The sequence below is a fragment of the Piliocolobus tephrosceles genome, chromosome 14, assembly GCF_002776525.5.
Source record: "Piliocolobus tephrosceles isolate RC106 chromosome 14, ASM277652v3, whole genome shotgun sequence".
NCBI classification, from domain to species: domain Eukaryota; kingdom Metazoa; phylum Chordata; class Mammalia; order Primates; family Cercopithecidae; genus Piliocolobus; species Piliocolobus tephrosceles.
In genome coordinates this window covers 9,613,208-9,626,842 of record NC_045447.1, presented here as the reverse complement: position 1 = coordinate 9,626,842, position 13,635 = coordinate 9,613,208, and the positions used below count along the sequence as shown (strand labels likewise).

Genomic DNA, 13,635 nt, shown 5'->3' with positions numbered 1-13,635 from the left:
CAGTGGTGCAATCTCGGCTCACTGCAACCTCTGCCTCCTGGGTTTCAAGCGATTCTCCTACCTCGGCCTCACTAGTAGCTGGGATTACAGGCATGTGCCACGACGCCTGGCTAATTTTTGTATTTTTTGGAGAGACGGGGTTTCACCAGTTGGCCAGGCTGGTCTCGAACTCCTGACCTCAAGTGTTCCACCCGCCTCAGCCTCGCAAACTGCTAGCATTACAGGCGTGAGCCACCACGCCTGGCCAGGTTCTGTTTTACGTGGGTAGTGATGGTAGCACATCCTTTGGTGCTTCTAGAAGCAGATTTGCAATGTGCTAAGTATAAGAAGTCTGAAAAAAGTGCATGTACTGCAGTACTTATATTTTAAAAACTTGATCACATTCTAGACACCATCTCCCAACTTGTTTCCCTGTCACTCTGTCTTGGACATCTTTCCAGGTCAGCTGTGTAATATTCTGTTGTACAGTGTGTAACTTATGGAACCAAACCTCTTTTGCTACTACAAACCACTCTGTGTTTGTGCATGTTAGATAATTTTTTTTTTTTTTGAGATAGGGTCTTGCTCTGTTGCCCAGGCTGGACTGGAGTACAGTGGCTCAATCTCAGCTCACTGAAACCTTGAACTCCCAGACTCAAGTGATCCTCGTGCCCCAGCCTCCCACGTAGCCAGGACTGCAGGCACATGCCACCACACCCAGCCAATTTTTTTCTTTTTTTTTTTGAGGTAGAGTCTTGTTCTGTTGCCCAGACTGGAGTGCATTGGCACGATCTTGGCTCACTGCATCCTCTGGGTTCCAGTGATTCTCCTGCCTCAGCCTCCTGAGTAGCTGGGATTATAGGCGCCCGCCACCACACCCGACTAATTTTTTGTATTTTTAGTAGAAACGGAGTTTCACCATGTTAGCTAGGATGGTCTCCTTTTTTTTCTTCTTCTTTTTTTTTTTTGTGTGGTGGAGTCTCACTCTGTTGCCCAGGCTGGAGTGCAGTGGCACGATCTCAGCTCACTGCAAGCGCCGCCTCCCAGGTTCACGCCATTCTCCTGCCTCAGCCTCCTAAGCAGCTGGGACTACAGGCACCCACCACCACGCCCAGCTAATTTTTTGTATTTTTATTAGAGACGAGGTTTCACCATGTTAGCCAGGATGTTCTCGATCTCTGGACCTCGTGATCCGCCTGCCTCGGCCTCCCAAAGTGCTGGGATTACAGGTGTGAGCCACTGCTCCTGGCCCCAACTAATTTTTTATAGAGATGGGATCTCCTTTTGTTGCCCAGGCTGGTCTTGAACTCCTGGGCTCAAGTGATCCCTCATGCCTTAGCCTCCCGAAGTGCAGGGATTACAGTCGTCAGCCACTGTGCCTGACCTAGATAAATTTTTTTACGTGGAAAGATGTTTGGAGTTCAAAACAGGAGTTAGGTTGTATGACCATAATGACACTTTTTAAAAAAAAGTATGTATCTATTTGCAAATACACATAAAATGTGGGTATGTATACTATACAATGACTACTGCTCTTTTAAAAAAATACTGTTTTTAAAATGAAATGTTGTAATTGTTATTATTTTTTTGAGGCCGAGTCTCATTCTGTTGCCTAGGTTGGAGTGTAGTGGCGCGATCTTGGCTCACTGCAATCTCCTCTTCCCAGGCTCAAGCAATTCCTGCCTCAGCCTCCCTAGTAGCTGGGATTACAGGCACCTGCCACTGCGCCTGGCTAATTTTTTTTTTTTTTTGAGATGGAGTTTCACTCTTCTTGCCCAAACTGGAGTGCAACGGCACGATCTCAGCTCACCGCAACGTCCACCTCTCAGGTTCAAGTGATTCTCCTGCCTCAACCTCCCAAGTAGCTGAGATTACAGGCATGTGCCACCACGCCTGGGTAAAATTTTGTATTTTTTTAAGTAGAAACGGGTTTCTCCATGTTGGTCAGTCTGGTCTCAAATTCCCGACCTCAGGTGATCCATCCGCCTTAGCCTCCCAAAGTGCTGGGATTACAGGCGTGAGCCACCGTGCCCAGCCAATTTTTGTATTTTTAATAGAGACAAGGTTTACCATGTTGGCCGGGCTGATCTCGAACTCCTGACCTCTAGTGATTCAAAATGTTGTAATTAAAAACAAACAATGCTGGCTGGGTATGGTGGCTCATGCCTATAATCCCAGCACTTTGGGAGGCCGAGGCGGGTAGATCACGAGATCAGGAGATCGAGACCATCCTGGCTAACATGGTGAAACCCTGTCTCTACTAAAAATACAAAAAATTAGCTGGGCGTGGTGGCGGGCGCCTGTAGTCTCAGCTACTCGGGAGACTGAGGCAGGAGAATGGCGTGAACCTGGGAGGCAGAACTTGCAGTGAGCCGAGATCGCTCCACTGCACTCCAGCCTGGGCGACAGTGCGAGACTCCGTCTCAAAAAAACAAACAATGCTTTTGGGGAGTCTTGGGGTCTCCTGGCAGCAGGGTGCAGATGGGATGGTGAAAATCTCCACCCTGAGTAACAAGATTCTTTCCTGTTCCGTCTTGACAGGAGGTTGTGCCCAGACATTTCCTTCTTCCAGAGGGCCACTGAGTACCCTTGCCTCCTCATCCTGGACCCCCAGAATGAGTTTGAAACCCTTCGTAAGAGAGTGGAACAGACTACACTGAAATCTCAGACAGTGGCCCGGAACCGGAGTGGGGTCACAAATGTGAGTGCCAACCTGGGATCCCCAGAGACTCCCCCAACAGTCTTTTCTTTCCTTTTTCTCTTAAACTCCTGGCCACAAGGTGTCGGGCCATGACCATCTGCTTGACAGTTATTCAGAGCAATCCTGATGCTGCCAGATCCTGGGGCGCTTTCTGAAAGTTGGGTGACAGAGGTTCGCTGTGTCCCAGCTGGGTGTAACGGCTGCTGGGAAGGGCCCTGTGTCACAGTGAGTGAATGAGCCAGGCTTCTAATCTTATAATGGGGTCATTACAAATGTGAGAAAGTGTGATAGGGCTGGGCACAGTGGTTCACGCCTGTAATCCCAGCACTTTGGGAGGCTGAGACAGGAGGATTGCTTGAGCCCAGGAGTTCAAGACCAGCCTGGGCAACATGGTGAAACCCCGTCTCTAAAAAAAATAGAAAAATTAGCTGGGCATGGTGTGCGTGCCTATAGTCCCAGCTACTCAGGAGGCTGAGGTAGAAGGATGGTTTGAGCCTGGGAGGCAGAGGTTGCAGTGAGCCTGCATCACACCACTGCCCTCCAGCCTGAGTGACAGAGCCAAACCCTGTCTGAAAAAAATAAAAATTAAGAAAACGGCCAGCACAATGGCCCATGCCTGTAATCCCAGCACTCTGGGAGACCAAGGCAGGCAGATCACTTTAGGTCAGGAGTTCGAGACCAGTCTAACCAACCCAGGGATTTAACCCCATCTGTACTGAAAATACAAAAATTTGGCCCTGGCCAGGCATGGTGGCTCACGCCTGTAATCCCAGCACTTTGGGAGGCCAAGGCGGATGGATCACCTGAGGTCAGGAGTTCGAGACCAGCCCGGCCAACATGGTGAAACCTTGTCTCTACTAAAAATACAAAAATTAGCGGGGCATGGTGGTGGGTGTCTGTAATCCCAGCTACCCGGGAGGCTTAGGCAGTAGAATTGTTTGAACCCGCCAGGTGGAGGTTGCAGTGAGTCTAGATTGCACCACTGCACTCCAGCTTGGGTGACAAAACAAGACCCTGTCTCAAAAAAAAAGAAGAGCGCATACCAGGTGGAGACCAGGGCATATGCCGAAGTGCTCAGCGGGAGAGAGCATGGTGTGTTCCAGGGCAGGGAGGCCAGGGTAGCTAGAAGCAGAGAGTGAAGGAAGAGGTTGGTGCTGGTGAGGCCACGTGGGGCCTTTGTCCTGAGGGGTGGGGAGAATCCTTTACAGCACTGTAAGCAAGGTAGTGACGTGATTCACGTCTGCTTGTGTCAGAAATGCTTTAGGCACTGTGGAGATGTAGGAGTGGTGGTAGAGAAGCTACCTGGAAGACCACTGCAGTTGTCTAGGCAAGAGGTGGTGGGGGCAGGGATGCAGCAGGGTTAGATCTGAGAGGCTCGGGTGGAACTGATAGAACCCCCAACTTTTAATAGATTCCTGTCACTCTGAGAAACTGCTTGTAGTCAAACAAGTATATTACCTTATTCCTTAATTTACACCCCCTACTTTGGTATCTGGAATAGTGGCTTGTTGCCCTAAACTTTCACTGTCTTCCTTCAATGGAAAAAGCCTTCTCTATAGCCTCCAACAAGCTAGGGCAGATACTACTGCAAAAGTTTTTCTCCCCTGGGGAATGACTTTGTTTTTTGTTTGTTTGTTTTATTTTTTAAAATAGAGACAGAGTCTTGCTATGTCACCCAGACTGTCTTGAACTCCTGAGCTCAAGCGATCCTCCTATCCGGGCCCCCTAGAGTGCCAGGATAACAGGCATGAGCCACCACACCCAGCTGGGAATGACTTTGATCGGAGCTCTGACGGGCAGGGACAGATACGGCCAATCTAGGGTTGCAGGTGCCTACGAGAGTTGGGCGTCCAGCAGAACTGCTGTGCAGTGCAGATTGCGTGGCTAGATAACCAGGAGGCTGGCTTCGTTGGCAGCACTCTTGACTGCTGATTTCCTGACTGAAGGGCAGGGAGGGGACTGGCTCCTGTCATTCCTTTCACTGTAGTAACTGGGTATAAGGAGCACTTACCTAGTTTAACTTTTGGTACTGGTAGCCGAGAACCCACCAGAAACTTCATCTCTAAGCCTCTGGGTCCACGATTGGGCAGTTTGAGTTAAAGTTGACCACGTGTGTAACTCTAACTCTGGGCAAGTCATGCCAGGTTCACATCCTGGCCTTTGTTTCCTCGACCATAAACTGGGCATAATCATTTCTACCCTCCCTGAGTTGCCAAGAGGATGAAATGAGGTCATGGCTGTGCAGATTCTTCAAAAGCAGAAAGCCCTGGGCATCCTCAGGAGGCAGCCTGCCCTCAAGTCCTGGACCTTAGGTTTGGGAGTCAGCCAGTTCAGGGTCAACTCCTGATGCTACCACCTAATGTTAGACATTTAAGGAGCAGTCCGACATTTCTGAGCCTCAGTTTCCTCATCTTGAAAATAATGTTGAGAGAATATTTTAGATTGTTCAGTGGATTAAATGGAGAAATACCGTACAGCACTGTCTGCCGCATAAAAAGCTCTTGGTACATGCGACTGATGTGTGTGTCTGTGTGTGAGCATCCCTGCACGTGTATGTATACATATGTATGTATACGTTATGGGAGAGAGAGTTTAATGTCTCCAGGACCCTACGCTTCCAGGATGGCTTCATCCACTGTCACTGCCGGGTTCTCTCAGATGAGTCACTCAGCTCTGCGGCTTCCGACCGATCAGGTCTAGGGCAGGGCCCAGGCACGTGAATCTTTTTTGTTTTTTTGAGACGGAGTCTCGCTCTGTCTCCCAGGTTCACGCCATTCTCCTGCCTCAGCCTCCCGAGTAGCTGGGACTACAGGTGCCCGCCACCGTGCCCAAGTAATTTTTTGTATTTTTAGTAGAGACGGGATTTCACCGTGGTCTCGATCTCCTGACCTTGTGATCCGCCCGCCTCGGCCTCCCAAAGTGCTGGGATTACAGGCGTGAGCCACTGCACCCGGCCTGGCATGTGAATCTTTACAAAGTTCCCAAGGGATCCTGACAGGCAGCTGATGTTGGGGACCCGTGCTCATTGCATGAGTCTTCAGTAGGGATCATCATCTCTTTTTTTTTTTTTTTTTTTTGAGGCGGAGTCTCGCTCTGTCGCCCGGACTGGAGTGCAGTGGCCGGATCTCAGCTCACTGCAAGCTCCGCCTCCCGGGTTTACGCCATTCTCCTGCCTCAGCCTCCAGAGTAGCTGGGACTACAGGCGCCCGCCACCTCGCCCGGCTAGTTTTTGTATTTTTAGTAGAGACGGGGTTTCACCGTGTTAGCTAGGATGGTCTTGATCTCCTGACCTCGTGATCCGCCCGTCTCAGCTTTCCAAAGTGCTGGGATTACAGGCTTCAGCCACCGCGCCCGGTGGGATCATCATCTCTTTATCTTCCATCCTTTTTTTTTTTTGAGAGTCTCGCTCTTTCGCCCAGGCTGGAGTGCAGTGGCACAGTCTTGGCGCTCTACAACCTCCGCCTCCTGGGTTCAAGCAATTCTCATGCCTTAGCCTCCTGAACAGCTGGGATCATAGGCACGTGCCACCATGCCTGGCTAATTTTTGTTGTTGTTGTTTGTTTGTTTTTGTTTTGTTTTCTTTTTTTTTTGAGACGTAGTCTTGCTCTTTCGCCCAGGCTGGAGTGCAGTGGCTGGATCTCAGCTCACTGCAAGCTCCGCCTCCTGGGTTTATGCCATTCTGCTGCCTCAGCCTCCCGAGTAGCTGGGACTACAGGCGCCCGCCACCTTGCCCGGCTAGTTTTTTGTATTTTTTAGTAGAGATGGGGTTTCACCATGTTAGCCAGGATGGTCTTGATCTCCTGACCTCATGATCTGCCCGTCCTGGCCTCCCAAAGTGCTGGGATTACAGGCTTCAGCGACCGCACCCAGCCTGTTTGTTTTTTTTTAAGAAGGAGTCTTGCTCTGTCGCCCAGGCTGGAGTGCAGTGGTGCGATCTTGGCTCACTGCAAGCTCCACCTCCCGGGTTCATGCCATTCTCCAGCCTCAGCCTCCCAAGTAGCTGGCACTACAGGCGCCAACCACCACGCCTGGCTAATTTTTTATGTATTTTTTAGTAGAGACAGAGTTTCACTGTGTTAGCCAGGATGGTCTTGATCTCTTGACCTTGTGATCTGCCTGCCTTGGCCTCCCAAAGTGCTGGGATTACAGGCGTGAGCCACCGCGCCTGGCCTAATTTTTGTATTTTTAGTAGAGATTTTTGGCCAGGGTGGTCTGGAACTCCTGACCTCGAGTGATCCTCCCACCTTAGTTTCCCAAAGTGCTGGGATTACAGGTGTGAGCCACTGTGTCCGGCCTCCAACCTTTTCTTATGGAAATTTTCAAACATTCCGGAAAGTTGAAAGGAGAGTACACTGGATAACCATCTGTATATTTTCCATCTAAATGCAACAGTTGTTAACATTTTTCACATTGCTTTACTCGTGTGTGTATTATATATAGAGAAAGAGTAAGTTGCAGATGTCTGACCTTTTACCACCAAGCACTTCAGCAGGATCTCCTGAGAATAAGGGCATTCATTGTCGGCCAGGCGCAGTGGCTCACACCTGTAATCCCAGCACTTTGGGAGGCCAAGGCAGACGGATCACCTGACGTCAGGAGTTCGAGACCAGCCTGACCAACATGGCAGAACTCCCCCCCCTCTACTTTAAAAAAAAAAAAAAATGCCGGATGTGGTGGTGGTCACCTGTAATCCCAGCTACTTGGGAGGCTGAGGTGGGAGAATAGTTTGAACCTAGGAGGCAGAATAGTTTGCAGTGAGCCGAGATCACTCCATTGCACTCTAGTCTGGGTGACAGAGCAAGATTCTATGTCAAATAAAGAAGGGCATTCTCCTACTTACCATTAGCACATCTGGGAAGATTAACCGTGAGTCCATAATATCACCCATGAACGATTGAGATGTCCTCAGTTGTGCCAGTGGTATCTTTGGATATTCTCTTTCTTTGGTCTCTTGATTTGGACTAGGCCTCCCCTCCCCAACCCCATCACCTTAACAGCTGACTTTTTGAAAAGTCTTGGCCAGGCCGGGCATGGTGGCTCACGCCTGTAATCCCAGCACTTTGGGTGGATCACGAGGTCAGGAGTTCAAGACCATCCTGGCCAACATGGTGAAACCCCGTCTCTACTGAAAATACAAAAGATTAGCTGGGCGTGGTGGGGGGTCATCCCCTGGCCTGTCATCCCAGCTACTCGGCAGGCTGAAGCAGGAGAATCACTTCAACCCGGGAGGTGGAGGTTGCAGTGAGCCGAGATCGCACCACTGCACTCCAGCCTGGGCGACAGAGCAAGACTCTGTCTGAGGGGGAGAAAAAAGAAAGAAAAGTCTTGTGTGTTTTTGACATATTTAAAATTTTTGGTATTTTTTTTGTTTTGTTTTTTGAGACAGAGTTTCACTCTTGTTGCCCAGGCTGGAGTGCAATGGTGCAATCTTGGCTCACCACAACCTCTGCTTCCTCGGGTCAAGCGCTTCTCCTGCCTCAGCCTCCCAAGTAGCTGGGATTACAGGCATGTGCCACCACACCCGGCTAATTTTTTTGTATTTTTAATAGAGACAGGATTTCTCCATGTTGGTCAGACTGATCTCGAACTCCTGACCTCAGGTGATCCGCCCGCCTCAGCCTCCCAAAGTGCTGGGATTACAGGCATGAACCACCATGCCCGGCCCTCAAGTTTTTGTTTTAAATTGAAGTATAACTTACGTGCAATTACGTGTACAATTAGAAAATGTTTTTCTTGTGTGTGTTCCTGTGTAAGTGCCAGTCAGTCAAGATAAAGAACATGTCCACATCCAGAAAGTTCCTGCATGCCCCTTCCCAGTTAGTACTTCTCACTGCTCTGACTTTTACCACCATAAGTTAGGTTTTAGGACCGTCATTGTATTGTAGAATGTGCCATGTTCTAGGTTTGTCTCCTTGTTTCCTTACGGTGGTGTTTGACTTGTTCCTCTGCGGCAGCGTATGTCCCAGATGCTAGATAGGTCCAGGCTTAACAGAAAAAAAAAACATTTCCGGCACGAACAAAAAGTCTTCCTTCACATTGTCTTTTTTTTTTTTTTGAGACGGAGTCTCGCTCTGCCGCCCAGGCTGTAGTGCAGTGGCCGGATCTCGGCTCACTGCAAGCTCCGCCTCCCGGGTTCCCGCCATTCTCCTGCCTCAGCCTCCCGACTAGCTGGGACTACAGGCGCCCGCCACCTCGCCCGGCTAGATTTTTGTATTTTTTTAGTAGAGAGGAGGTTTCACTGTGTTAGCCAGGATGGTCTCGATCTCCTGACCTCGTGATCTGCCCTTCTCGGCCTCCCAAATTGCTGGGATTACAGGCTTGAGCCACCACGCCCGGCCTTTTTTTTTTTTTTTTTTTTTTGGTGAGACACTGTCTTGCTGTCACCCAGGTTGGAGTACAGTAGTATGATCATAGCTCACTGCAGCCTCAGCCTCCTAGGCTCAAGTGATCCTCTTGCCCTAGCCTCCCAAGTAACTGGGAACACAGGTGCATGCCATCACACCCAGCTAATATTTACATTTTTTTGTAGAGACAGGATCTCCCTATGTTGTCCAGGCTGGTCTCGAACTCTTAGGCTCACATGATCCTCCTGCCTTGGCCTCCAAAAGTGCTGGGATTACAGGCTTGAGCTATTGTGGCCGGCCCATGTTGTCTCTCTTTTTGTTTTTGTTTTTTTCTCCTGAGACAGGGTCTTGCTCTGTCACCCAGGCTGGAATGCAATGGTGTAATCACAGCTCACTGCAGCCTCGACCACTGGGGCTCAACTTCCACCTCAGCCTCCCAAAGTGCTGGGATTGCAGGCATGAGCCACCCACCTTGGCACTGTCTTTCTTGACGGGGTCCCCCTTTTTTCCTCCAGATGAGCTCCCCACAAAGGAACTCTGCGCCATCATCCCTAAATGAGTATGAAGTGCTGCCCAATGGTTGTGAGGCCCACTGGGAGGTGGTGGAGCGGATCCTGTTCATCTATGCCAAGCTCAACCCTGGCATCGCTTACGTGCAAGGCATGAATGAAATCGTGGGGCCCCTCTACTACACCTTTGCCACCGACCCCAACAGTGAATGGAAAGGTAAGAAGGCTCTTGGTGCTCACATCCCTCCTTGCTGGCCCATGTCAGGCTGTGCAGCTCACTTTCCCTCTCGGGCCTCTGTTCTCCCTCTGCCAGTTGAGGAGTTGGCCTGGATCATCTCTGAGATCCTTTGCAGCTGTGTTCTAGAATGTTGGATGTTTACTGATCTCTTGATATTTGTAATTTAATTTCTGTAGAGAAGGTGTATATAGGAAGCCGAATTAGAAGATTTAAATAATGATTTTTAAATTGTCATCAGGAGAGTATGTAATAAATTGCTAAGCGAATGTACAGTGTTGCCAGACGTGGGAAGACAGAGGCGATGTCTTTAACCTGGGGGTGGAGAGGGGTCAAGGACAGAGGAAGGACTGAGCCCCACCACGAGGACAGGGCAACTCAGTGGGGCTCAGAGCGGGGCAGATGTCTGGTAGTAAGAGGTGGGATGGGCCTGGAGTGCGCCACTTCTGCCCCCATCCTGCGTCTCTCCCAGAGCACGCCGAGGCAGACACCTTTTTCTGCTTCACCAACCTCATGGCCGAGATCCGGGACAACTTCATCAAGAGCCTAGATGACTCGCAGTGTGGCATCACCTACAAGATGGAGAAGGTTTACTCCACCTTGAAAGATAAGGACGTGGAGCTCTACCTGAAACTGGTGAGGACCCCAGGAACAGAGGGATGGAAAGGGACAGGAGGCAGAGAGTTGCTGCGCCATCCCAGCCCAGGGCGAGGTCTGGCAGTCGGACGTGGCTGCTGCTGCTGCCCGGGACACTGACCCATGTGCTGAGGCAGCTAATGGCCAGAGCCCAGCAAGCTGGGAGGGAAAAGCAAAGTTGAGAATGGTGCCCACTGTGTGCCAGGCATACTGCAGGGCATTTATTATGAACTTAATTAGTTAAGCTATTAGTAGTCTTCTGAGGTAAGTGTTAACTTCATTTTTAAAAATTAATATAATTTAAAAAATTGTACTGGCATTCCGTGTTTATTTCGTAAAACAAAAGGTTTTACATGTAAACAAAAAGTTTCATGAAAAATAAAATACATATCTAAGCATATCTTTTTTCTTTTTTTTTTGAGATGGAGTCTCGCTCTGTGGCCCAGGCTGGAGTGCAGTGGAGTGCGATCTCCGCTCACTGCAAGCTCCACCTCATGGGTTCACACCATTCTCCTGCCTCAGCCTCCCGAGTAGCTGAAACTATAGGCACCTGCCACTGCGCCCAGCTAATTTTTTGCATTTTTAGTAGAGAGAGGGTTTCACTGTTTTAGCCAGGATGGCCTCGATCTCCTGACCTCATGATCCACCCACCTTGGCCTCCCAAAGTATTGGGATTACAGGCATGAGCCACCACGCCCAGCCCTTTTTTTTCTTTGAGACGGACTCTCACTCTGTCAGAGGGCAGATTGGAGTGCAATGGTGCAATCTCAGCTCACTGCAACCTCCGCCTCCCACGTTCAAGCAATTCTCGTGCCTCAGCTTCCCTAATAGCTGGGACTACAGACATGCATTACCATGCCCGGCTCGTTTTTGTATTTTTAGTAGAGATGGGATTTCACCATGTTGGCCAGGCTGGTCTTGAACTCCTGACCTCAAGTGATCCGCCTACCTCAGTATCCCAAAATGCTGGTATTACAGGTGTGAGCCACTGTGCCTAGCTGGCCAGGAATAATCATATCTTTTTATTTTTTATTTTTATTTTTATTTATTTATTTATTTTTTTGAGACGGAGTCTCGCTCTGTCGCCCGGGCTGGAGTGCAGTGGCCGGATCTCAGCTCACTGCAAGCTCCGCTTCCCGGGTTTATGCCATTCTCCTGCCTCAGCCTCCCAAGTAGCTGGGACTACAGGCATCCACCACCTCGCCCAGCTAGTTTTTTTTGTATTTTTTAGTAGAGATGGGGTTTCACCATGTTAGCCAGGATGGTCTCGATCTCCTGACCTCGTGATCCGCCCGCCTCGGCCTCCCAACATGCTGGGATTACAGGCTTGAGCCACTGCGCCCGGCCAATCATATCTTTTTAAACAAATATGGGTTGTGTGTGATGGCTCACAGTTGTAATCCTAGCACTTTGGGAGACTGAGGCAGGAGGATTGCTTGAGCCCAGACGTTGAGACCATCCTGAGCAACATAGTGAAGCTTTGTCTCTACAAATAATTTAAAAACTAATTAGCCAGGCAAGGTGGCACAGGCCTGTAGTCTCAGCTACTCAGGAGGCCGAGGGAGGAGCTCTCAAGGTCAAGGCTACAGTGAGCCTTGATTGTGCCACTGCACTTCATCCTAGGCAATATAGCGAGACCTTGTCTCTGGAAAAAAAAAAAAAAAAAAGGAAGTATGCTTTTGCTGTTTTGGAGCACGCTTTTTCAGTTAATATTCACTGTGGCTGACCAGAAGGCTCGTCTGTAGCGGGAATAATTGCCTGTGGAATTGTTCTGTGGATTAAATGAGTGAGAGGACATAGTTAATATGCTGAGCATAGCCCAGGCTTATAGTAAGTGCCCTGTGATGGTCACTCAGCACGTCCACAAACCCAAGGCTGTCATCTGCAAAGTGTGTGAAAAGAGTTTGAGCCATCATTTATAAATCTGGAGAGCTTATTACATAAAGGTTTGGGTTTCCAGCTTCTCTTAAAAAAATAGGAAGATCTGAGAATGTTGGCTGGCAGCAAACAGGCTCTGCCCCTTTTCCAAGCAAGGCTATCTGGCAGCCTGTGCCAGCCCTGGTGCTCACACCTGGCATGCTGGGCCCTGCTGTTCTGAATTCACTTCTGACCCACTGCGTGGTGCTCCATGGCCAGCAGCTAACATGGAGTCCCGCTCCCCACCCCCTAAACTGTCTCCCCAGCAAGAGCAGAACATCAAGCCCCAGTTCTTCGCCTTCCGCTGGCTGACACTGCTGCTGTCCCAGGAGTTCTTGCTGCCTGATGTCATCCGCATCTGGGACTCCCTCTTCGCCGATGACAACCGCTTTGACTTCCTCCTCCTCGTCTGCTGCGCCATGCTCATGTGAGTGCGGGCATGAGCTGGCATCAGCTCACCAGGGCGGTCCTTGGAGAAGCCAGACGGGAGGACCCTCCACCCTGAAGGGTGGGCAGGGCTGCTCTCTCATGGCTGGAGTGGGCTTCTGGAGTCCTTGGGACGGCGCCAAACCAAACTCGAGGTTGGTGGGGAGGGAGTAGCAGGCAGGGCCTGCGCTCAGAGCATCCCAGGTCTCAGCGCTTTTGCTGCTGCTTTTCATAGGCTGATCCGGGAGCAGTTGCTGGAAGGGGACTTCACTGTGAACATGCGGCTGCTGCAGGTAATGGGAGTTGGGGGCAGGCCCAGCCACTGCCATGAGGCCGGCACTTGCCAGGCACCCGCCCACACCAGCCACTGCAACAGACTGGGCAGGGGCAGTGGAGCGTAGTAGGGATTAGAGTCCAGAGCCCTGAGGCAGATCTGGTTTGGATCTGGGTTTGAATCCTGGTTCTGCCATTGACCTGGAATGTTGGGTGGCCTTGAGCAAGTGACCTGGCCTTCAAACCGTGTATTCTACATAGGTGTTCACACCCGGGACACTGCAGGTGCCCAGAATGTGGCTGCGCTTGCTGGTGGCCATGGAAGGAGGTTGGGGTGTAGAGATTAAGAACATGGGCTCACCGGGCGTGGTGGCTCATGCCTATAATCCCAGCACTTTGGGAGACTGGGGTGGGTGGATCACCTGAGGTCAGGAGTTTGAGACCAGCCTGGCCAATATGGCGAAAACCCGTCTCTCTACTAAAAATACAAAAATTAGCTAGGTGTGGTGGCGGGCGCCTGTAATTTCCAGCTACTTGGGAGGCTGAGGTAGGAGAATCGCTTTAACCTGAGGTGGAGGTTGCAGTGAGCTGAGATCATGCCACTGCACTCCAGCC

At 50.3% G+C, this 13,635-nt stretch overlaps 2 protein-coding genes across 2 annotated transcripts in view; both read left to right on the top strand.

The window, feature by feature from the left end:
- TBC1D13 (TBC1 domain family member 13) overlaps positions 1–13,357 on the top strand; it is a 17,841-nt gene extending 4,484 nt beyond the window's left edge. Inside the window, exons 5-9 of the mRNA XM_026457110.1 lie at positions 2,521–2,680; positions 9,540–9,750; positions 10,241–10,404; positions 12,588–12,748; positions 12,983–13,357. Coding sequence (XP_026312895.1) covers positions 2,521–2,680; positions 9,540–9,750; positions 10,241–10,404; positions 12,588–12,748; positions 12,983–13,148 — 862 coding nt within the window. The 3' untranslated portion in view covers positions 13,149–13,357. The remainder of the gene's footprint in view (positions 1–2,520; positions 2,681–9,539; positions 9,751–10,240; positions 10,405–12,587; positions 12,749–12,982) is intronic.
- ENDOG (endonuclease G) overlaps positions 13,315–13,635 on the top strand; it is an 18,792-nt gene continuing 18,471 nt past the window's right edge. Inside the window, exon 1 of the mRNA XM_026457116.1 lies at positions 13,315–13,332. Within this exon, the coding sequence (XP_026312901.1) occupies positions 13,315–13,332 (18 nt within the window). The remainder of the gene's footprint in view (positions 13,333–13,635) is intronic.